Here is a 25,135-nt window from a genome sequence, read left to right on the forward strand (position 1 = left end):
TCAGTGTCACCGTCCTCCTGGGTGTTCAGGAGAGCTGTAGCCATTACCTGAAATTTCAGGTGCGTCACTTAATTAAAGAACCTGTTTTCTTAACACAACACAGTACAAGTGTTATTTCCTGGTTTCTACACGGGATGATGTAGTCTCAGTCATTCTATTAACAAGCAAAATCTTCCTTTCACAGGCTCCCAGCCTACAGCTGTCTTAACTAGATATACTTTTTACACCAGAACTTCTATGTGCTTCAGAAATTTGGAAACAGACCTTTATATATGACACATCACAAAAAAGCAGATTTCTCCCTATTTGTACACAATCCTGCTTGTCTTCAGGTGAATCTCCTTTACATGGAATGATCTCCTTTTTCCTGTGCATAAAATGCAGACCTTGCCAACTGGCTTTTGAGCAGCTTAACAACACAAATGTTTAACTTCTAAAATGCAGACTATATAAATGTTGATTTCTATATCCACAAAGGTTTGGGATTAATAATTACATGGAATTGTGAATATTCACTGTAGCATTTCCTAAGAGAAAAGAGGAATAATTAAGTAATTTGAGGGACAGCAGTTTAAAAGATATTGCTGAATTCAGTAAATACATGAATGTTTAACAATGTTGTTTAAGGATGGTGATACACTCTGAGAAATGAGTCATCCTTGTGACTTCATCCTTGTGTGACCATCATGGAGTCACTTACACGCACCTAGATGATGTAGCCTGCTACACACACCTGAGCTGTATGGGATAGCCTGTTGCTCCTAGGCCACACATCTATACAGCATGTTACTGTACTGAATACTGCATGCAATTGTAACACAATGGTAAGTACTTGTGTATCTAAACATAGCTGAACATAGAAAAAGTACAGTAAAAACACAATATAAAAGATTTTAAAAATGGTGCACCTGTATGGGGCACTTATCATTAATGGAGGTTGCAGGACTGGAAGTTGCTCTGAGTGAGTCAGTGAATGAGTGGTGAGTAGATGTGAAGATTTAGGACACTGCACTACTGTCGATTTTATAAACACTGTATACTTAGGCTCACTAAATTTATAAAAAATATTTTTCTGGCCGGGCGCGGTGGCTCAAGCCTGTAATCCCAGCACTTTGGGAGGCCGAGACGGGCGGATCACGAGGTCAGGAGATGGAGACCATCCTGGCGAACACGGTGAAACCCCGTCTCTACTAAAAAAATACAAAAAACTAGCCGGGCGAGGTGGCGGGCGCCTGTAGTCCCAGCTACACAGGAGGCTGAGGCAGGAGAATGGCGTAAACCCGGGAGGCGGAGCTTGCAGTGAGCTGAGATCCGGCCACTGCGCTCCAGCCCCGGCGACAGAGCGAGACTCCGTCTCAAAAAAAAAAAAAAAATATTTTTCTTTCTTCAGCAATAAATTAACATAGCCAGACACAGTGGCTCATCGTAATCTCAATGCTTTGGGAGGCCGAGGCAGGAGGACTGCTTGAGCCCAGGAGTTCAAGGTTACAGTGAGCTATGATTGCACCACTATACTCTAGCCTGGGAGACAAAACAAGACCCTGTCTCTGAAAAAATAATAATAATTTATTAATTAACCTCAGCTTGCTGTAACTTTACTTCATAAACGTTTAATTTTTTTTTTTTTTTTTACTTTCGACTCTTTTGTAATAACACTTAGCTTAAAGCACAAACACACTGGACAGCTGTATAAAATTTTCTTTCTTTATATACTTATCCTATAAGTGTTAAAATTTTTTATTTTTAAACTAAGCCTTTTTGTTAAAAACTAAGACACAAACACATACATTAGCCTCGGCCTACACATGGTCGGGATCATCAATATAACTGTCTTCCATCTCTACATCTTCTCCCACTGGAAGGTCTTCGGGGTGATAACAGGCATGGGGCTGTCATCTCCTATAATAACAACACCTTCTTCTGGATACCTCCTAGGACCTGCCTAAGGCTATTATACAGTTAACTTTTTCTTTTTATAAGTAGAAGGAGTACACTCTAAAATAACAATGAAGAGTATAGTAAATACATAAACCAGTAACACATTTATTATCATTATCAAGTACTATGTACTGTACAGAATTATACGTGCTCTATTTTTATATGACTGGCAGTACAGTAGATTGATTTACACCAGCCCACCAAAAATACATGAGTAATGCATTACTATGACATTATAACAGCTGTGAGATCACTAGGCAATAGGAATTTTTCAGTTTCATTGTAATATCACGGGACCAGGGTCATATGTGCAGTCCATCATTGACTAAAACATCATTATGAGGCACATGACTGTATAATAAGGATGACATGGTGTAACAATATTAACAGACAACTGACTAGCCACCTCAGACACCTATCTGGAAACCTATATGTCAAAAGACATTTCAGGCAGATCAAAGATTAAGATGTAAAAAAGAAATAACAAAAACACTAGAAGAAAACATAGGAGAATATCTACAATAATCTCAAATTGAGAAAAGCCTAAATATGACAAACAAACCAGAATAAAACCAAGAAAATCCAAAAGCTATAAAAAATTTGACATAACTAAATACAATAAGGACAAAAAATTACTCAAATGAAGTCAAAAGATAAATAACTGGGGGACAAAAGATTTGCTTCATATAGCATACATTAAGAGCCAATTTCTTTAATACACACAGAATTCCTCCAAAAAAGCAAAAGGCCAACAATCCAAACAAAAAAGAAGACAGTTCATCAAAAAGGAAATGCATGTGGTTTTTAAAATACATGAGAAAACATTAAAGAGAAATGTAACATTCCAACCACACTGTGGCACAGTGCTCACCATTTGCTGCAGTGCACAGTCCTCCTACATTGCTAGCGGGAGTGTAACCTCTCTGGAGGGCAATTTGCAATACCTATTAAAATTACAAATTTACGTACTCTTTTACTCAGCAACTCTACTTCTAAGAATTTACCCAATAAATATATTTGTTCATGGGCAAAAGGAAGCATGCCATGGAGATAGTAAATGCTGCGAAAGATTAGAAACATCAACATCCGTCAATAAGAGGCTAGTTAATTATTGTTCAGCCATAAATGGAATATTATTCAGCCTTAAAATGAATGATGTGGCTCTGTATGTACTGAAATAAGCTGATATCTAATATACTGCTCAGCAACAAAAGCAAGGCACAGAAAATACCATATATATAGTATGTGTTTGTTATCTGTTGCTACATGACAAACCAAATTTAGTAGCTTACTAGCAACAGCTCACAATTTTTCAATTCGTACAGGGCTTGGCAGGGAAAGCTTGTGTCTTCTCCACATAGCACCACTGGAGGTGGCCTGAATGGGGTTGGCAGTTCCACTTCCAAGAAGATGGTTCATTCATGACATGGCTGCCAAGTGGATGCTTGCTGCTGTCTAGGGGCCCAGCTAAGGTTGTTGGCAGGGACCCAGTTCTCTTCCATGTGGCTTCTCTTTATGACTAGGTGGGGACCTCACAGCTGGGGGCTTCTGGGTACTGACAGGGGGTGTCACAATAGCAAGCACTCCTCTAGAACACATTTCAAAGTGCTAGGTCTTATCAAGCCTCTGTTTGCATAACACTTGTTAACTCCCATTGGCCAAAACCAGTCACACAGCCAAGCACAGTCAATATGGGCAGGAATTACACGGAGCTTGAATAAAAGGGCGTGTAGTTCACTACAATTCTATCACGGTGCTACCTGTGTGAAACAAGAGAATATCATACAAATGGATGCTTGTATAGGCATGGATTATATCTGGGACAATGCAGAAGCTAGTAAAGAATTTGAGGAAGATTAGGCAGCTGAAGGGGACCAGGTGGCTGGGATACAGAGAAGAATTACTTTCACTGTATATCTTACTGTACAATACACACATTACCAAAACCTAAATATTAATTTAAAATTAAAATAACATGAGCACAAAGAACACTCAGAACAGTGACTTGATTGTAGTTGGTGTTAATTAAATACTTGTTTAATTAAAAAGGAACCAAGGATAAAAGAAAAACTAAGAAGATAGTCAAAGACATTCATTTTCATATACTACCTTATTAAGCAAAACCTCTTCCTCATAATAAGACATAACCCTCAACCACCTAGTTTGTAGGAAAAACAAATCCCTCATGATATACTACCCAATTTACATTTTTGGTCCTCGTTCCAACCACACAACTTAACAAACCCCAAACCACAACAGTGGCTCTTAATTTCTAGAATGTTGATTCTACGTTTCTGCCAAAATGGTTTGGAGAAGTACTGAAAGCAATTTCTTATTATCAAACACTACTCAGAGGCCCCCCCTTTCTAGACAGGCAGGTTTTTAAGGCCAAGCAGTTACAGAAGACAAAGCCTTGCAAACAACATATCTCTACAAAACACTAGAGTATCTGTTGGTCTAGGAACAACCTCATTAAACAACATCAGTGTTTGGATAGTTTTAAGTGTAGACACAGGGCATATGTATGCTTTTAACTCAGTTCTTCAATTAAGATCATCTTTGGGGGAAAAAACTCTCCTGATGAGTTTTAAAAAACAAACAAAGGTTTAGATTTAAGGGTTTATCAAAGAGTCATAGAAACGGACAGCAGGCCAGGGTTCTACATGGGTATCCCAGAAAGCCTTGTGAAAGCCTGGTTTATCTAAATCCCACTAGATTCTGCACTCCTTGCAGACAGACATTCGGGACATTTTCTGCAGACCCAACACCAGGCTTCAGAATGACTTTTTCTAGCTTTTGAATTTTTGATAAACGACGGTAGACATCAGGATGAGAAAGGACTGGAAGCACAGGAGGCCACAGAAGGGAGTCCAAAAGTGAATTTCAATTCTCTCTCTAGGTACCCAAGTCACATGGAATTTGCTGAGAGTGCCAGGGCTTGTAAAATAAAATATAGGTTAAAAAAATAACTATTGATTCACCAAGACGAAGCCAGAAAGGAAAACAAAATCTCTGGAGAAGCCATTCTGATATGAAGAAATCAGAAACTGGGTGACATGTTTTGATGAAGAAACGGTTTCAAAGCCAATCTGATAGTGAAAAAGGAGAAACAACATGCCTTATTAGAAAGTGGCTGTGATCACAAATCAAAAAATACTAACCCATGCACAAGTGAAGGACCACTAGCCACTTCGGAGGTCTCCTGATCACTCTTGGATTCCCATCAACCTTAAATAGGATATCACTCAATCCCCTGCCGCCTATCCGCAAGAATTGTTTCACTTTGAAAGATGTGTAACACCCATAACAACTTATGAGGCAAACATGTTATACGTGCATGCAACTTTTCCAATACATCACCTCCCCCGATACAACTTAATACATCTGAACTTTCATGGGATTCAAAATACAAAAAAGTCCGGATTCTTTCATATGCACACAGATCGAATAATAACAAATAATTAATGATTCTGAGTGTTATTTTATGAGGATGGCATTTTATATCCCTCATGCTTAGGACAATTCTAGAAGGAGGTATTATCACCATTTCACTGTTGAAACTGACTCAGAAGCTTATCCAAGAGCACAAATCAACGTAAGTAACAGCTGGGATTCAAATGCTGCTCAGAAATCCGGGAGGCTCTATATTTTTTAAAAACAACTTTTAGAGTAACCTTTTCTTTTTAGCCATGTTAATTATAGGAAGAGACTACAATGCAGAAAAGTGAAATGAAAATAAACAGCCATACCTGCAAGCAGCAAGCCAGACTAACATGCAAGAGAGCTGAGCTGCCTGAGCCCTGGCTTCACCCACCAGTACCTGTCACCTCAGAAAAACTACAGCAGAATATCCACACTTGCTCCACTTTCCTTGATATCCCTAATAAGGCAACCACACTTACAGGAGAAGGCTGGACACAAGTCAGAGGAGACAACAGCTCTGGACCACGTACATCCTGAATATCTGGAATGAGTACTGCCTTGCTCGGCCTTATCTAAGAATTCTCTGGATGCCACAAATTCACAGGGGAAGGCACAGGTCAAAAATAATGCCTGACTCAAGAAAGGATCTCACCGAAACCACCCCAGGCATCCAGGCCAGTGGGGGTTGGTCTCTAAAACCCCCACTGAGGAAGAATCAATGTCCCATATTAACCTCTATGAACATAAGTACACAGGGGATATACTTAAATATTAGCAGAGAAAATTCAGGTTACCTTTGGGTGAGTTATGAAATACTGATTTTTAAAAATATCTGTACATATTTCCTAATTTTTCAAACTTAAATTTAAAAAAAAGTATTACTTTCATAAGCAGAAAATAAATGTGATTTTTCAGGCATCTCTGAAAAAAAGGCAGCAGCCCCCAGTCAGGGGCTTATAGATAAAACCACCCTCTCCCTGGGACAGAGCACCCAGGGGAAAGAGCAGCTGTGGGTGCAGCTTCAGCAGTCTTTTTTTTTTTTTTTTTTTTTTTTGAGACGGAGTCTCGCTCTGTCGCCCAGGCTGGAGTGCAGTGGCCGGATCTCAGCTCACTGCAAGCTCTGCCTCTCGGGTTCACGCCACTCTCCTGCCTCAGCCTCCCGAGTAGCTGGGACTACAGGTGCCCGCCGCCTCGCCCAGCTAGTTTTTTGTATTTTTTAGTAGAGACGGGGTTTCACCAGGTTAGCCAGGATGGTCTCGATCTCCTGACCTCGTGACCCGCCCGTCTCGGCCTCCCAAAGTGCTGGGATTACAGGCGTGAGCCACCACGCCCGGCCTTCAGCAGTCTTAAAGGTCCCCGCATGCCAGTTCTGAAGAGAGAAGTGGATCTCCCAGCACAGTGCTCGAGCTCTGCTAAGGGTGCCTTCTCAAGTGGGTCCCTGACCCCTGTGTCTCCTGACTAGGAGACACCTCCTAGCAGGGGCCAAAAGATACCTCATACAAGAGAGCTCCGGCTGGCATCTGGCAGGTGCCCCTCTGGGACGATGCTTCCAGGAAGGAACAGGCAGCAATCTTTGCTGTTTTGCAGCCTCTCCTGGTGATACTCAGGCAAACAGGGTCTGGAGTGGACCTCCAGCAAACTCTAGCAGACCTGCAGCAGAGTGCCTGACTGTTAGAAGGAAAACTAACAAACAGAAAGGAATAGTATCGATATCAACAAAAAGGACGTCCACTCAGAAACCTCATCCGAAGGTCACCAACATCAAAAAGCGAAAGTAGATAAATCCATGAAGATGCGGAGAAACCAGCACAAAAAGCCTGAAAATTCCAAAAACCAGAATGCCTCTTCTCCTCCAAAGGATCACAACTTCCTCGCCAGTAAGGGAACAAAACTGGACAGAGAATGAGTTTGACAAATTGACAGAAGTAGGCTTCAGAAGGTGGGTAATAAAAAATTCTGCCAAGCTAAAGGAGCATGTTCTAACCCAATGCAAGGAAGCTAAGAACCTTGAAAAAAGGTTAGAGGAATTGCTAACGAGAATAATCAGTTCAGAGAAGAACATAAATGACCTGATGGAGCTGAAAAACACAGCACAAGAACTTCGTGAAGCATACCCGAGTATCAACAGCTGAACTGATCAAGCAGAAGAAAGAATATCAGAGACTGAAGATCAACTTAATGAAATAAAGCATGAAGACAAGATTAGAGAAAAAAGAATGAAAAGGAACAAACAAAGCCTCCAAGAAATATGGGACTATGTGAAAAGACTAAACCTACATTTGATTGGTGTGCCTAAAAGTGACGGGGATAATGGAACCAAGTTGGAAAACACTCTTCAGGATATTAGCCAGGAGAACTTCCTCAACCTAGCAAGGCAGGCCAACATTCAAATTCAGGAAATACAGAGAACGCCACAAAGATACTCCTCAAGAAGAGCAACCCCAAGACATATAGTTGTCAGATTCACCAAGGTTGAAATGAAGGAAAAAATGTTAAGGGCAGCCAGAGAGAAAGGTCGGGTTACCCACAAAGAGAAGCTCATCAGACTTAACAGCAGATCTCCCTGTAGAAACCCTACAAGCCAGAAGAGAATAGGGGCCAATACTCAACATTCTTAAAGAAAAGAATTTTCAACCCAGAATATCATATCCAGCCAAATTAAGCTTCATAAGTGAAGGAGAAATAAAATCATTTACAGACAAGCAAATGCTAAGAGATTTTGTCACCACTAGGCCTGCCTTACAAGAGTTCCTGAAGGAAGCACTAAACATGGAAAGGAACAACTGGTATCAGCCACTGCAAAAACATACCAAATTGTAAAGACCATAGACACTATGAAGAAACTGCATCAACTAACCGGCAAAATAACCAGCTAGCATCATAATGACAGGCTCAAACTCACACATAACAGTACTAACCTTCAACGTAAACAGGCTAAATGCCCCAATTAAAAGACACAGACTGGCAAATTGGATAAAGAGTAAAGACTCATCGATGTGCTGTATTCAGGAGACCCATCTAATGTGCAAACACACACATAGGCTCAAAATAAGGGGATGGACGAAGATTTACCAAGCAAATGGAAAACAAAAAAAAGCAGGGGTGGCAATCCTAGTCTCAGATAAAAGAGATCAAAAAGATCAAAAGAGACAAAGAAGGACATTACATAATGGTAAAGGGATCGATGCAACAACAAGAGCTAACTATCCTAAATATATATGCACCCAATACAGGAGCACCCAGATTCATAAAGCAAGTTCTTAGAGACCTACAAAAAGACTTAGACTCCCACACAATAACAGTGGGAGACTTTAACACCCCACTGTCAATACTATACAGATCAATGAGGCAGAAAATTAAAGAGGATATTCAGGGCTTGAACTCAGCTCTGGACCAAACGGACTTAATAGACATCTACAGAACTCTCCACCCCAAATCAACAGAATATTCATTCTTCTAAGCACCACATCGCACTTACTCTAAAATTGACCACATAACTGGAAGTGAAACACTCCTCAGCAAATGCAAAAGAACAGAAATCATAACAAAGAGTCTCTCAGATCACAGTGCAATCAAATTAGAACTCAGGATTAAGAAACTCACTCAAAACTGCAAAACTACATGGAAACTGAACAACCTGCTCCTGAATGACTACTGGGTAAATAACGAAATTAAGGCAGAATAAATAAGTTCTTTGAAGCCAATGAGAACAAAGATACAGCATGCCAGAACCTCTGGGACACAGTTAAAGCAGTGTTTAAAGGGAAATTTCTAGGACTAAATGCCCACAAAAGAAAGCAGGAAAGCTCTAAAATCAACATCCTAACATCACAATTAAAAGAACTAAAGAAGCAAGAGCAAACAAATTCAAAAGCTAGCAGAAGGCAAGAAATAACTAAGATCAGAACAGAACTGAAGGAGACAGACACACGAAAAACCCTTCAAAAAAAATCAATGAATCCAGGAGCTGGTTTTTTGAAAAGATCAACAAAATAGATAGACTGCTAGCCAGACTAATAAAGAAAAAAGAGAGAAGAATCAAATAGATGCAATAAAAAATGATAAAGGAGATATCACCACCGATCCCACAGAAGTACAAACTACCATCAGAGAATACTATAAACACCTCTATGCAAATGAACTAGAAAATCTAGAAGAAATTGACAAATTCCTGGACACATACACCCTCCAAAGTCTAAACCAGGAAGAAGTCAAATCCCTGAATAGACAAATAACAAGTTCTGAAATTGAGGGAGTAATTAATAGCCTACCAACCAAAAAAAGTCCACGATCAGGTGGATACACAGCCGAATTCTACCAGAGGTACAGAGGAGCTCACACCATTCCTTCTAAAACTATTCCAAACAATAGAAAAAGAGGGACTCTTCCCTAACTCATTTTATGATGTCAGCATCATCCTGACACCAAAACCTGGCAGAGACAGAACAAAAAAAGAAAATTTCAGGCCAATATCCCTGATGGAACATTAATGCAAAAAACCTCAATAAAATACTGGCAAACCGAATCCAGCAGCACATCAAAAAGCTTATCCACCATGATCAAGTCGGCTTCATCCCCGGGATGCAAGGCTGTTCAACATACACAAATCAATAAACGTAATCCATCACATAAACAGAACCAATGACAAAAACCACATGATTATCTCAATAGATGCAGAGAAGGCCTTCGCCAAAATTCAACACCCCTTCACGATAAAAACTCTCAATAAACTAGATACTGATGGAATGTATCTCAAAATAATAACAGCTATTTATGACAAACCCAGAGCCAATATCACAGTGAATGGGCAAAAACTGGAAGCATTCCCTTTGCAAACTGACACAAGACAAGGATGCCCTCTCTCACCACTCCTATTCAACATAGTATTGGGAGTTCTGGCCAGAGCAATCAGGCAAGAGAAATAAATAAATAAAGGGTATTCAAATAGGAAGAGAGGAAGTCAAATTGTCTCTGTTTGCATATGACATGATCGTATATTTAGAAAACCCCATTATCTCAGCCAGAAATCTCCTTAAGCTGATAAGCAACTTCAGCAAAGTCTCAGGATACAAAATCAAAGTGCAAAACTCACAAGCATTCCTATATACCAATAATAGACAGCCAAATCATGAGTGAACTCCCATTCACAATTGCTACAAAGAGAATAAAATACCTAGGAATACAACTTACAAAGGATGTGAAGGACCTCTTCAAGGAGAACTACAAACCACTGCTCAAGGAAATAAGAGAGGACACAAACAAATGGAAAAACATTACATGCTCATGGATAAGAAGACTCAGTATCGTGAAAATGGCCATACTGCCCAAAGTAATTTACAGATTCAATGCTATCCCCATCAAACTACCACTGACTTTCTTCACAGAATTGGAAAAAACTACTTTAAATTTCATATGGAACCAAAAAAGAGCCCGTATAGCCAAGACAATCCTAAGCAAAAAGAACAAAGCTGGAGGCATCACACTACCTAATTTCAAACTATACTACATGGCTACAGTAACCAAAACAGCATGGTACTGGTACCAAAACGGACACATAGACCAATGGAACAGAACAGAGGCCTCAGAAATAACACCACACATCTACAACCATCTGATCTTTGACAAATCTGACAAAAACAAGCAATGGGGAAAGGATTCCCTATTTAATAAATGGTCTTGGGAAAACTGGCTAGCCATATGCAGAAAACTGAAACTAGACCCTTTCCTTACACCTTACACAAAAATTAATTCAAGATGGATTAAAACTTAAACGTAAGACCTAAAACCATAAGTACCATTCAGGACATAGACATGGGCAACGACTTCATGACTAAAACACAAAAAGCAAGGGCAACAAAAGCCAAAATTGACAAATGGGATCTAATTAAACTAAAGAGCTTCTGCAGAGCAAAAGAAACTATCATCAGAGTGAACAGGCAACTGACAGAATGCAAGAAAATTTCTGCCATCTATCCATCTGACAAAGGGCTAACATCCAGAATCTACAAAGAACTTAAACAAATTTACAAGAAAAAAAACAAACCCCCTCAAATAGTGGGCGAAGATTATGAACAGACATTTCTCAAAAGAAGACATTTATGCAGCCAGCAAACATGAAAAAGGCTCATCGTCACTGGTTATTATAGACATGCAAATCAAAACCACAATGAGATACCATCTCATGACATTTAGGATGGCAATCATTAAAAAGTCAGGAAACAACAGATGCTGAAGAGGATGTGGAGAAATAGGAACGCTTTTACACTGTTGGTGGGAGTGTAAATTAGTTCAACCATTGTGGAAGATAGTGTGGTGATTCCTCAAGGATCTAGAACCAGAAATACCATTTGACCCAGCAATCCCATTACTGGGTATATACCCAGAAGATTATAAATTATTCTATGATAAAGACACATGCACACATATGTTTACTGTGGCACTATTCACAATAGCAAAGACTTGGAACCAACTCAAATGCCCATTAACGACAGACTGGATAAAGAAAATGTGGCACATATACACCATGGAATACTATGCAGCCATAAAAAAGGATGAGTTCACATCCTTTGCAGGCACATGCATCAAGGTGGAAACCATCATTCTCAGCAAACTAACACAAGAACAGAAAACCAAACACTGCATGTTCTCACTCGTAAGTGGGAGCTAAACAATGAGAACACATGGACATAGGGAGAGGAACATCACACACTGGGGCCTGTCGCGGGTAGGGTGCTAGGGGAAGGATACCATTAGGAGAACCACCTAATGTAGATGACGGTTTGATGGGTGCAGCAAACCACCATGACACGTGTATACCTATGTAACAAACCTACACATTCTGCACATGTACCCCAGAACTTAAAGTATAATTTAAAAAAAAAAAAAAGATGAACATCATACATGTTTGAAAACGAATGACTATGAGGACAAACATCACCTCATTTGATCTTCAAACATGACCCAGGATGGTTCTAGTACTTTACATAGTTTTCTCCATTTTACTGATAAGGCAAACTAATCATTAAAACTAGTGTACATATTCCCCCAAGCCCTTCACTCTGTCCTTGAACCCTGTTTCACAATGGTCCAGAAAGACTTTCCACTGTCAATTATTTAAATTGTATCTACTTTAAAAATGAAGGCATTCATTCAAACACATAGGAGGGCCTACTATGTGCCAGGGCTGTGTGTGCATTAGCCCCATCTCTGCCCTTCTGAGGACAGACTGTAAATTTTTGGGGTAATTCTGTGCAAATGACTATTCATTGCCTATTTGCTTCTCTCAAGCACAGCAAGGGAAAATATTAACCCTTACTGAGAAACAAAATGTAACATATCTGATACTTGCCTAAAAAAAAAAGTGAGTAAAATTAAAAACAAAATTAACAAACCTCACTACATATGTACATACAAATATGTTATTTTCAATATACAACAAAATGAAATTTAGAAATTCACAAACTATAAGACGGGGTAACTTCTCCAAGGAGCACTTCACAATATTATCTCAGAAAACCCATTCACAATCTCGTGCTACACAGGTTTATAATCAACTGTTTCAGAGAATGTGCTGCTTTCAAATTATGTCTATTGTAACAATTATTCCATCTAACTTTTATCAATTAACAGCACTTCCCTGCTTCAGAATCTTCTCTACTAACATTCCGTATTTCAAGCCTCTCCCAACAAAGAGGTTTTATTATTTTTTTTTTTACTCTGTACTCCAAGGAGTATTGGTTTCTGCCTAGAATTATAGGTATGACACATAAAACAAATTTATTCCTTTAAGACATATACAAACCTAATGTTTATAAATTAGCACTACTCTATAAACTCATGATGTGAAATGCTACTTCAAGTAATCCTTAGAAAAAGAAATATTAAGTATCTAATAAATCTTTTTTATAAAATAAATGTTATTTTATTAATTTTAAAAGCCTGATGATACAGTAAACAAGAGTATAAGGAAAAACAGTTTTTAACCACTGTTTGTAGAAAGGTAAATTTTGCCTAATTGCTCTTCAAAAAGTATTACTGCTTTTGTCCTAGGAATTCCACTTCTGGGAATTTTACCATATAGATACACAATTACATATTAATGTTCGCTGCTACATTCGAATAGTGAAAAACTGGAAACCAACTCAATATTCTTCTATAGAGAACTGGCTGCATAAAATATAGTCCACCAAATAGAAATCTATGTCATGATTTTTAAAAAATAGGTGAATTTACATGTATTGACGTGGAAAGACTTCCATGATGTTAAAAAGAAAAAAAAGTTGCAGAACTGTATTAAGACGGTCCTCTTTATCTAAGAGAGGAAAAGAACTACACTTCTATACTTTGCTACTAATGCTTGTATCCAGCAGATACTACTTTTAGGAATAACTAAATTCAAGAATCCACCTGAAATGTTCTCTACAAAAGCAAATAAAATAATAGTGATGCTGACCATTCCATAATGATAGGTAACTTCTTTAAATGACTAGATCACACCACTTCATTTATTGTTTTTCCTTTATTTTAGAAAGGATATATCTGTGCCAGCCAGGTCATCCTGATTTCAACTAGGCAAAAATAAAACCGAACCCGGCCAGGCACCATGGCTCACACCTGTAATCCCAGCACTTTGGGAGGCTGAGGCAGGCGGATCACGAGGTCAAAAGATTGAGACCGTCCTGGACAACATGGTGAAACCTCATCTCTACTAAAAATACAAATATTAGTTGGGCAAGGTGACATGTGCCTGTAGTCCCAGCTACTCGGGAGCCTGAGGCAGAAGAATCGATTGAGTTGAGCACAGGAGGCAGAGCTTGCAGTGAGCCAAGATCGCACCACTGCACTCTAGCCTGGCGACAGAGCAAGACTCATCTCATATTTAAAGAAAAAAAAAAAGAACCTAACTACCACTTACCTAAGAACAAAATGCCGTATTCTGGTCTCTCAAAATGCTAAGTCCACTATATAACAACCTTATAGTCACCATTAGTTCAACGTGTCTAACATCAATCCCCCCTGCTGCAGTACAAATCTACTTCTAGTTCATTCATTTGTTCACTCAGTCAATAGCTTGATACCATGGACTGAACTCTGTCAGATACAGGATACGATGACAAATTAAAACAGCAGCCAATGTGCACCTGCAGTCCCAGCTACTCAGGAGGCTAGGGTGGGAGGATCACTGATGGGAGGATCCCTTGAGCTCAGGAGGTGGAGGTCGCAGTGCAGCAAAGCAAAGATCTGCGGCAACTGCACTCCAACCTGGGTGACACAATAAGACCCTGTCAGAAAAAAAAAAAAAAAAAAAAAAAAAAAAAAAAAAAAAAAACAGCAGCCAAGCTTGGCCAAAGAAGTCAACAGAGTCATGAGTAAGAAGGCATAAGCAGTTATTTCTGGAAACAAAGGGGAATTCTGTATACAGCTGGAATAAGTTTTTAGTAACCTCCAACCATTTCCCACCTGCCAAGACAGATAGAGGAGAGAGGTAAGGAGGGGCTAGAGAAGGGAGAGCCTCAGAGGCAGGCATCCACTCCTCTCCAGCTCACCATCCTGGGCCTGAAAGGTTATCTGTGGAACCTTTGATAGGAACACCCGGGCCAAAGCACTGAGCCCCTGCCTTCTACTCTGGTTAGCGTGCTCTCCTGGAGGGGATTTGTGGGGAAGGCCCTCCTCTCTATTTCCCCCTTTTCATAATTAATTCCTAGGAACCTCACCAGGCTTAGCCCTGCTCACATCAGCAAATGGAAACTTCCTAACGTGGGAGGGGAGTTGGGGGAAATGCGCCCTCCAGACTTTGAGGTTTTACCAGTTATGCCTTTTAAAAAAGATCTTTTTCCCCTCTCTGCCTGTCTGAAACATAGAAGAATCCAAGAAACAGGTTTCCCAAAGTCATGATTTCATTCTATATTGTACAGAATGTACTCTGCATTGTATAAGAAATGCAAAATACAAGCAAACAAATCCGCTGGACATAAACAGCAATTTTTAAATGTTTTATTCATAGCAGCTGCCTGTGTCCTTTCTGAACAATGTGCCACCTAAAAGCTAACTTTCCATTCACTATGAATTAGCAGTTTTCCAATACTATCGAAACTCTATTTCGCCCAGTGTATTAAATAATACTTCAGTGTTCCAATGGAAAAGCAAGGACTTGTCATCAGACCGACCTGGGATTAAATCTTTCAGGAAACCTAAGCTCTCATTTCTCATCTGTTAAAGGTGGACTGATGATGCCTACTAAAGTTGTTAAAATGATTAAGTGACAAGAGCAAGATTTCTACCATATACCAAGTGCTAAATGTTAGTTCTCAAGGTGCCAAAGTTGATTTATAATAGACTTTGAGTCACAACTGAAATTCACTTTTGGGTTGGTTTTTATAATCATAAACCAGCTACTGCAAATTTCTTCTATTTAAGGATAATTAAATTCTTTCTAAAAATTAATCCTAAATTTAAAAGTGGAACTGCAATAAAAAATAATATAGGCCAGGCAGTGTGGTTCACACAAGTAATCCCAGCACTTTGGGAGGCCACAGTGAGTGGATCACTTGAGGTCAGGAGTTTGAGACCAGTCTGGGCAACATGGTGAAACCTCATCTCTACTAAAAATAGAAAAATTAGCTAGGTATGGTGGCAGGTTCCTGTAGTCCCAGCTACTCTGGAGGCTTAGGCAGGAGAATCACTTGAACCCAGGAGGTGGAGGTTGCAGTGAGCCAAGATTATGCCACTGCATTCTATAGCCTGGGTGACAGAGCAAGACTCTGTCTCAAAATAACAATAATAATAATAACAATACAGATGTACATATACATTGACATATAGAAATGTCTACAAAATATTCAGTAAGAAATGCAAAGTATAAGATAGTATGTAAAATTTGATCCCATATTTATTTTAAAAACATACATTATGTACACATAAACATACTCACATATACACATACACATTCATATTTGTTGGGAGAATGATTGCTTTGGTTTTCTTCTTTATACTTTTTTGTATTCTCCTCGTTCCATCATAAATTTGTTTTTTATAGAGAGTATATGTTACTTTTATAATCAGAGCTTTAGAAAAAATAGAGCTGCCAGGCCCGGTGGCTCACATCTATAACCCTAGTACTTTGGGAGGGCCAGGCAGGAGGATCATTTGAGCCCAGGAGTTTGAGACCAGCCTGGGCAACATAGGGAGACCACATCTTTATAAATAAAAAGAGAAATTGGACACGGTGGCTTGCACCTGTAGTGACAGCTATTCAGGGGGCTAAGGCAGAAAGATCACTTGAACCTGGGAGGTCAAGGGTGCTATGAGCCATGATCATGCCACTGCACTCCAGCCTCAGCATCAGCAAGAGACCATGTTCCAAAATAAAAAATTTAGAAAAAAAAAACAAAGGAATAACAGAGTTGCAACTGTGATCAGATAGATTACTGGGTTATCACAGTCCTATCCTGACATTCAGACAACACATCAAACATATCTCAGAGTTGGAAATACTTCTGGAAAAGCATAATTTTGGCAGAAGTAACACTATTTTGCGTTTGTATGATAATCTACAAAGTGCTTTCACAATCGTATGAGGCAGGATTTATCATCCGCTTTGCAATGAAGAATCTAAGGAAGAGTGTCCAAGACTCACCTGCCCAGGTCCCACAACCTGAAATGGGTCTGCACTCAGATCCCCTCCACCAAGGCCTCTTCCCCAGCCCTCCTTTCTGAAGAGCCTCCCCTACTCAGCTTCAGGTTGCCCTGCTAGTCACAGATTGGTGCTGACCTTAAAAATCACTAGCATATGTCATATCTCAAAACTTCAGATATAGGCTGGAAATGGTAAAGTCACAGTTTGGACATTTTTTAAAAATGCCTCAAGCATTTGCACCCCAAAATATTTAATATTTCATTATTTTAAACAACATGGGTAAAAGTATAAATGTTCACCATATATTGTATAACCTGGCAACATATGAAAAGACTGATTAAAAGATTAAATGCTCTGTCACTCTTTAAAATTCTAAGTGATGTAACACATTAGTTTAGCTACTGGCTTAGTACAGTTTAAAGAGATATGAAATGAAAATTATAAAACTACTTTAGAAAACAAAGTAATTAAAATTGTATCTATCACCTTACTTCCCCCCCGCAAAACCACTCGAACCTCTGTGGAGAAGCTACCCAAACTGGCAGCCACTGAACAATTCTACATTTCCTATTTTTGAATTTGCCTGGAAAGAAACTTTGAAAGAGTCTCTTAGAAATTTCCACAAATTCAGAGCACCAAAAACCACTTTTAAATTTTAAAATAAATACATCTGAGCATAGTTACATCCTTGGTTAAAAACCTGATAGCAAAATGCAGAATCTTTAAATACTCAAAAGGAGTTTCTGTCTTCAATATCCAAGTACCCTGTGATTTCAACATATGTAAATCTCTTGCACAGTACATTCAAAAGTTATTTTCACAAAATGTCCTTTAGTCTTTGGGACTTTAACCAATGAACAACATAAAAATAAGTCTTAGAGGAAGCAAGTACTTATGAAACCTTCCTTTGTATCTAACTAGTAAATGCCTTCAAAAGTCATTTTTTATTTTCGTCTGACTAGGTCAATGAAAAAGACCCTGTACACACCACCAGTTGCTCAGAAATGCTACTAAAAGGCACATTTTTACAAAATGTTATAGTACCTTACTTTTGGACATGACCTAACCTTTGGAGTAACAAAACTTTAATTTGCTTAAGAAAAGGAACTTCATTTTGCAACATTTTCAAAATGTTTAATTAAAATGTACAGATTAACAAAATAAAGTATACACTATAAAACACATTAGTAAAAAGAAGGAAGGATTCATTTTTGTTTGACTTGCATTGTGGAAAACTTTTGTTTCATAGAGGCTTACAAAATATTCTGAAAACAAACAGCAACAAAACCCAAACTTCTAAGCCAGGTGCTACATTCACACTCTCATTCCACTCCCCAGACCTCCCCCAATACCCCACACAAGAGATATGGAGAGAAACCTTCATCTTTAAACTGGGTCCAAGCCCTTCCAGGCTTTTTAGCCCATCTGCAATTGCACTGACCTGACTGGAACTCATTTCCCAGGTTCCATTCAAAACTCTCTGTGGAAATTCTCCTTCCTCTGACAGTGAAGTGCCTTCCTCCATGGTAGACACGGGCCTGGCTGAGTGCCTAACCCCAGGGCTCTTCCTAAAGGACCACTGCTTGTGGACAGACAGCAGGGTCACATGTGGGTCACTCAGAGTTGCCAGGAAGGACTGCTCGGGGCTCTGGGGCACATCACCCCTGGCTTTCTCCATTGCTGAGTCCATGGTCACGCCTTCCCTCCTCACTAAAGCAGTTCACCTTCAGCAGACCATTTCGTTGTGTTAGAGAGAAATGCTTTAGAAGTGCCCTCCTAATTAGCAAGGGGAAGACACCCTTCTACTCCCGACCCAGCCCAGGAGAGGCTGCCGGCAGTCTTCAGTCTGGCAGCAAGCTTTGAGAACTTGGGCAGGCTGCACAGTACTGCACCTATTTGCTTTTGTTTATCTACACCCGTCCCAGCACTTGGCACCCTCTCGCTCAACACACTGCGTGCAGCACTGTAGATCTTTGCACATGGTCCGTGTACACCCTCACCCAGCGCAGACTGGACACCCGGCCAAGGTGTCCATGAGGACAGCATGTAATCACCTGCCAGAGTGCAGCACAGCTGCCTTTTGGCCATGTGCACTTCTAGAAACCCAGTCTAGAGGCAGGAGAGATATGCCACTTCCTTTTATTACCAAACTGCTAGCACTTTCTTGGAATAGCTTCAGCTGCCTCTTCCACAGTTCCAATGTTGGCAGGGTGCAGAATACTTGGTGAGAGAAGTATTTCCTAGGCAACATGACTTGCATTTTCAAGAAGGTGCAAGAAAGTTCCATGTTTCCTGTAGCTTTGTTTTCCCTTGGACCAAAGGCTTGACTTTAGTAAGAACTGACTGCACAAACTCACTGGCTAACAAGGCTCATCTGTTTAAGCAGCACCACAGCCAGGAACTAAGGCACAATTCAGGCTTCTCAAGCTACCCGCTGTTCCACATGGGGATTAATAGGAGGAGACACACGACACTGTGGTAATTCCAGCAGCAGCCTCCTCTGTCGGGCAGCACTGCCTCCAGTCCTACCCTCCCCCCGACTCTACCCCACTCCACCCTACCCCACCACTCAAAGATCAGAAGGAGGGACCTCATCCCCCATGGCAGGAACAGGTCCACCACAGCCCCTAATCCCAGCCATACCTCCTGCCACCAAGTGTGTGTGGAATTGAGATCAGGGTAAAATGGTCTCTCTGTCTCTCCGTGGTATTCTTCACAGCAGAATGTACCAGCAAGGGGTCACTAAGGTGTGCACCCAGTGAGGGCACTCAGAACACACACCCAAGGTCACTGACGGCTGCCTCTTCATAGGTTGCCCACAATGACGCTTCCTCCCCCATTAACACTGTCATCCCTGCCCCAAGAACTCCCGACTGAGAGATCTGTTCTCTTTGAGGAAAGGCAACCCCAAGGCTGGTCCATGCACCAAAGCCCCTTCGTGCCTGCTTTATCCTGCTGCTTCTTACTGCACTCCGTGGGGGTTGCTATCACTTCTAAAGCACACGCTGAGCAACCAACTCCTCCAAAATGTGTCTGGGTTTGTTTCTTATCTTCTAAGTGCTGAGCCAAAAAACAAAGAACTTACCTCAATTTCCAAGAAATATAATTCAAACCCATTTTCATCAAAGGAAAGGTATATTTGATGTTAAAGGCCTTGGGCCCCAACCCTAGCCTCCCTGCCAGACAGAGGCTAGCACCGCGGGGCTGTGCAGCTGCCTCTATGGGAGCCCATGTAAACACGTCAGGTGCATCTGCGATTGCTTTCTAGTGATTCTTCAGGTCTTGCTTATCTACGTCTCTCCCTTCCTGATAGATTCTATCAGGAGCTCCACATGGCCTGCCGACCACCTGACATTTCATTTATGGGGCATCAGAAGTAGGTTTTCCAGGTAACTGAGGCTTATCTCTTTAAGCATTAGATTTTTAAAAAATTAGTCATTCCAGGTGAAAATCTTCCCCAAAGGTAACATCTATTTTTCTGCTGCCTTTTAAAGCAAGTTATTGAACATATCTTAACTTTTCCTTGGTGACATGAGATCATTATAAATATAAATGCTTCTTCTGTGCTGTGCCTATGAATAGCTAATAAGGAAAATATATAGGGATCATATGTGCCACATGCTTTTAAATAGTCTATCCTGTTAGCTCCATGAAATTGAAATACTTCACCATTCAAACCACTTCTAGATGGTGGCTCAGATCCAGAAGACAGCCAGAAAAAGGGGCTGGGGCCAGGTTAGAAAGAGCAGAGTCTAGACTTCGTCCTGTGGCTGGTGTAGAATCACCAGGAGTTTCTGAGCACAGAACTCACAGAATCATATTTGTGATCTGGAAACAGTTTGGGCAGAAACAAGAATGAAGACTCAGGAGAGGGGGGATTACAAGGGGCAAGAAATTTAATAGTAGAATACGATTAAACAAACGAGGAGGCCTCCCAACTCAGTGACTGCTGGATCACAGCAGGTGACAAAAAGTGTGGGCCTGAGGATGACAATGCCATTTCTAGTTTCACAGATTGGGCACATGGTGATGAGTACACCAAGATGAGGGGGGAGGGTAGGAAGAAGGCAAGTCTGGGGTAAACACAGTGGTTTCTCCTTTGCTCCCATAGAATCTAAGGCACCTGTGGAACGGCCAAGGCATGGGCCACCTTCCCAGGCTACAGCATTAAGTCCAAACTCCTCTTTCTAGCACCTTCCCCTTTACTCACACCTGACCCTGGCTTCCCTGCTCCTCCCCTTCCCGGCATCATCTAATCCTTCTTATCCTTCAAGTCCTGCCTCTCTGTGGAATCCAGCCAGCGGCTCTCTCCCTTATCTGAATGCCAACATCACTAATGTCAACATCAGGGTGCCAGCAGGGGGTCAGCCTGTAACACTGCTGGAGGACAAATCTTCTCTGTCCACTGAGGCTGCAGTCAGCTCAGTCCACACTTGTTACTGATGCCTATGGGCATGTGCTCACTTTGGGAAACATGGTCAGATCCTACGAGGATCTCATATCTTAGCTGCCCACACACCTAACATGGTGATGAACAATATCAGACATTAAATAAGTATATTTAAGCAGTTATTTACATACTTACATTTTAATAAGTATATTTAACCATATTTTTAAAATGAGCTGAATTATATACTGCTCAGAATGTGCTTTCTACCTAGAATTTCATGGCACTTTTTGCCCCCCTTACCACAACGCAAGGGCAAACTCTATCAGTCCCTCATATATTCCTTCTAGAACAGGTCTTCAAGGGTTTCCTTGCACTAGATTATTCTGTCTTCCACATGTACAAATTTCACGAGCCATTTTCCAGAAGAAAATTCATCTTCTTTACCTCCTACTCACCTTCACAGTCTGTGGATCTTTCCTGTATAAAAATAAATATCTCTTTGGTGTCCTAAACAATCTTGTTGCAACCTGAGAAGCCTGGGCCCAAAGGCAGATGGACAGCTCATGTTTCCATGAACCTCCAGGACAAAGGGCTCTTTGGAGGAGGGACATCTGGTTAAAATATTTCAGCACTCACAAACATTACCTGCTCAGTCCAGCTAGAGGCTCACATTGGGCAGGGCTTCCCAGATGAAATCCCCAGGCCAGCCCTCCCAAGATGGGGAGAGGAGTCCCAGATCCTATGACAGGATAGGAGGGCAGAGCCTGACATTAAAGCTGCATGCTCGGTTCCCAAGCAGAGAACGTGAGCACTGCAAACAGCACAGCCACCAACAGTCAGGGCTCCAGCAGCCCAGCCTTCAGAACAGAGGGGAGTGTTAACCAATGCAGATTATTTACAGCCTGAGAGCCAAGTATTTAAGTGTATCCACAACAGAAGACCAGAAGAGGAGCACAAGACACATACTGCTCTTGGAAGTTTACTGGCAAGTTAGGAGAGAAGAACAGTAGCAAAGGGCAGTATTCAGTTCTGAATTCCTCAATCACTAGGTGCTGGGAGCGGGGGAGGGAAGGATGGTGGGCTTTAACATCGGCTTGGCTTCTCCTCCCCATACCGCTGCTGATCTCCAAGACTGAAACAACTAGTTCAGCAGGACTTTCATACCAGCTTATTAACAGGAGACAGGCACAAACAAACACATACTTAAGTAAGCTCACTGAAGGAGTGCTCTTAAATAAACTGCACTTGGCTGAACAGTCTTGAGTGAAAAATGATTACGATAGTTCTAAATTATGAAGAGACGGGATGCCAAAAAGAGAAATAACGGGATTATCAAAAAGTAAAAGCCAGTGTTTCCATTTCACAGTTCATTCCACGTACCTTCGACTTCACTGGCTGCCCTCATCATCTGGCACCTACCTGCAAAACTTCAACACTGCTTTGCTCTCAGTTCCACTTGGCTTCATACCTGTCCTCCAGCAGCTCAACAAGAGTGAGACAGAACGCACATCCAGGCTGGCTGGCCGCACTCTGATTCAGCACCACTAACTGCGGGAGGACCCGTGCTGCCACCTGGCAGTCGAACTACCCCCTAGTCTTCTCACCCTTCGATCTCCGAGACAGTGGTCCTACCCCCTCTCCGGCTCCTCAGGTCCCCACTGCCCACCCCCATCCTTACTCTCAGTCAGTGACACTCGCACTGCCCAAGGTGACCAGTCCTTGTCTCCAAGCTCAGCCTCCAAGTTGCCCCACCCTCCTGATTTTCTTCCTGTACTTCCCACCAACAGCTCCTACTCAGAGTCTTTCACCAGAGCCTCCAAGCCCCCAAACCTGCAAGTGCTGCAGTGGCCCCCAGCTCGGCCCTTGGACCTCTTTTCCATCTCTGTTCATTCCTTGTGCACTCATCCAGGCCAGGAGAAGTATACCTTTCTTAGCTCACTCAGGCTGCTATCACAAAATACCTTAGACTGGATAATTTATAAACAACAAAACTTTATTGCTCACAGTTCAGGAGCCTGGGAAGTTCCAGATCAAGGAGCCAGCAGATTCGGTGTCTGCTGAAGGCCGTTCTGCTTCATAGATGGTGCCTTGCTGCTGCATCCTTAAATGGCAGAAGAGCAAAGTGGCTCCCTCAAGCCTCTTTTATGAAGGCACTAACCTCATTCAAGATGGCAGAGCCCTCATGGCCAAATCACCTCCTAAAGTCCTCACCTCCTAATACCATCACCTTCAGGGTTACATTCCAACATATGAATTTGGCAGGGATATTAACATTCAGACTATATCACCACCTACAGCCTACAATTCCCAAACACTACACTTACAGACCCAAACGTCTCATCCCCATCTCCTCGGTGTTTCTTACACATCTCAAACTTAACTTGTCTACAACAGAGCTCCCAATATTCTGCCCTTCCCCTGCTGCTCCCACAGTCTTCCCCACCTTAGTGAATACAACTGTTTCCTTCCACTTGCCCAGGAAAAAAATCTGGATTCCTCTTTGATAAGAATCATTTCATCCAGGCACAGTAGCTCATGCCTGTAATCCCAGCACTTTGGAAGGCCAAGGCAGGAGGACCGCTTGAGCCCACAAGTTTCAGACCAGCTTGGGCAACACAGTGAGACACCATCTCTTCAAAAAATAAAAAACTAGCTGGGCATGGTGGTGCACACTTGTAGTCCCAGGTACTCAGAAGGCTGAGGTAGGAGGATCACTTAAGCCCAGGAGGTGGATGGAGGTTACAGTGATCTGTGACTGGACCACTGCACTCTAGCCTGGATGACAGTGTGAGATTCTGTCTCAAAAATAATAATTAAAATTAATTTAAAATTAAAAAGTAAAAAAGAAACATCTTCTTTCAAACCCACATGTAAATGTTTAGCAAATTCTGTTAGTTCCACCATCAAAATGCATCCAGCATCCAATGACTTCAACACATCCACAAGAACCCTGGTCCAAGCCACCAGCTCATCTCACCTGCACTATTGCTTAGAATCTCCTAACTGACCTCTTGGCTTCTGCTCTTAGCCCCTAAAGTCTATTCTCAACACAGAAGTCAGATGAATGCCTTTAAGAGGAAGTCACAAGATGTCATTCTCCGAAAATGCCTCCAGGGGGTTCCCATGTGCTTGATAAAACCTAAAATCCTTACAAGGACGATCTGTAAGACTATACAGTTGCAGCCCTCCCATTCATTACCTTCCAACTTATCCTCACACTCCTGGCCCCTTACTCACTCTGAAACAATCATTCTAATATTGCTGTTCCTTAGGTAAGCAAGGCGTAAACCTGCCTCCGGAACTTTCTACTAGCTTAGAAATACTTCCCTCCAACCTCCCATATCCAGAGGGCTCACCTCCTCACCTCCATGAGATTTTTGCTCAAATGTCAACTTCTCAGTGATTTCCCCCAAATGACCCTATCTAAATTTCATGCACTCCCAATTCCCTATCATCCTTCCCTGTCTTATTTTTCTCGAGAATTCTCAATCACCACCAAATGCAATAATATATCTTTTACTTACTCTTTTTTAACAACCATCTCCCCAGTTAGAATCTAAGTTTCACAAGTGCAAGAATCCTTCACTTTTTTTTTTTTTAAAGGACAGGGTCTCACTCTGTCACCCAAGCTGGAGTGCACTGCTGTGATCTTGGCTCACTGCAGCCTCCACCTCCCTGGCTCAAGTGATCCTCCCACCTCAGCCTCCCAAGTACCTGGGGCTACAGGTGCGTGCCACCATGCCCAGCTT

At 41.3% G+C, this 25,135-nt stretch overlaps 2 protein-coding genes across 7 annotated transcripts in view; one reads left to right on the forward strand and one right to left on the reverse strand.

The window, feature by feature from the left end:
* LOC126940470 (peptidyl-prolyl cis-trans isomerase NIMA-interacting 4-like) overlaps positions 1-25,135 on the forward strand; it is a 1,058,238-nt gene that overhangs the window by 916,734 nt on the left and 116,369 nt on the right. The window lies entirely within an intron of this gene.
* Positions 1-25,135, reverse strand: part of ATP7B (ATPase copper transporting beta) — a 207,371-nt gene that overhangs the window by 168,270 nt on the left and 13,966 nt on the right. For 3 of the 6 annotated variants that reach the window (XR_007720750.1, XR_007720749.1, XM_050766254.1), the window contains exon 1: positions 18,438-19,516. The exons of 2 other annotated variants lie outside the window; for them this stretch is intronic. Coding sequence is in view for 2 of the 4 variants with exons in the window: in XM_050766254.1 (XP_050622211.1) it covers positions 18,438-18,686 (249 nt within the window). In the remaining 2 variants the exon portion in view is untranslated. Of the gene's footprint in view, positions 1-3,261; positions 3,871-18,437; positions 19,517-25,135 lie in introns of those variants that run through there. One more of the 6 variants, XM_050766255.1, reaches the window with a different exon arrangement.

This window comes from Macaca thibetana, chromosome 17 (assembly GCF_024542745.1).
Source record: "Macaca thibetana thibetana isolate TM-01 chromosome 17, ASM2454274v1, whole genome shotgun sequence".
Lineage (NCBI taxonomy): Eukaryota > Metazoa > Chordata > Mammalia > Primates > Cercopithecidae > Macaca > Macaca thibetana.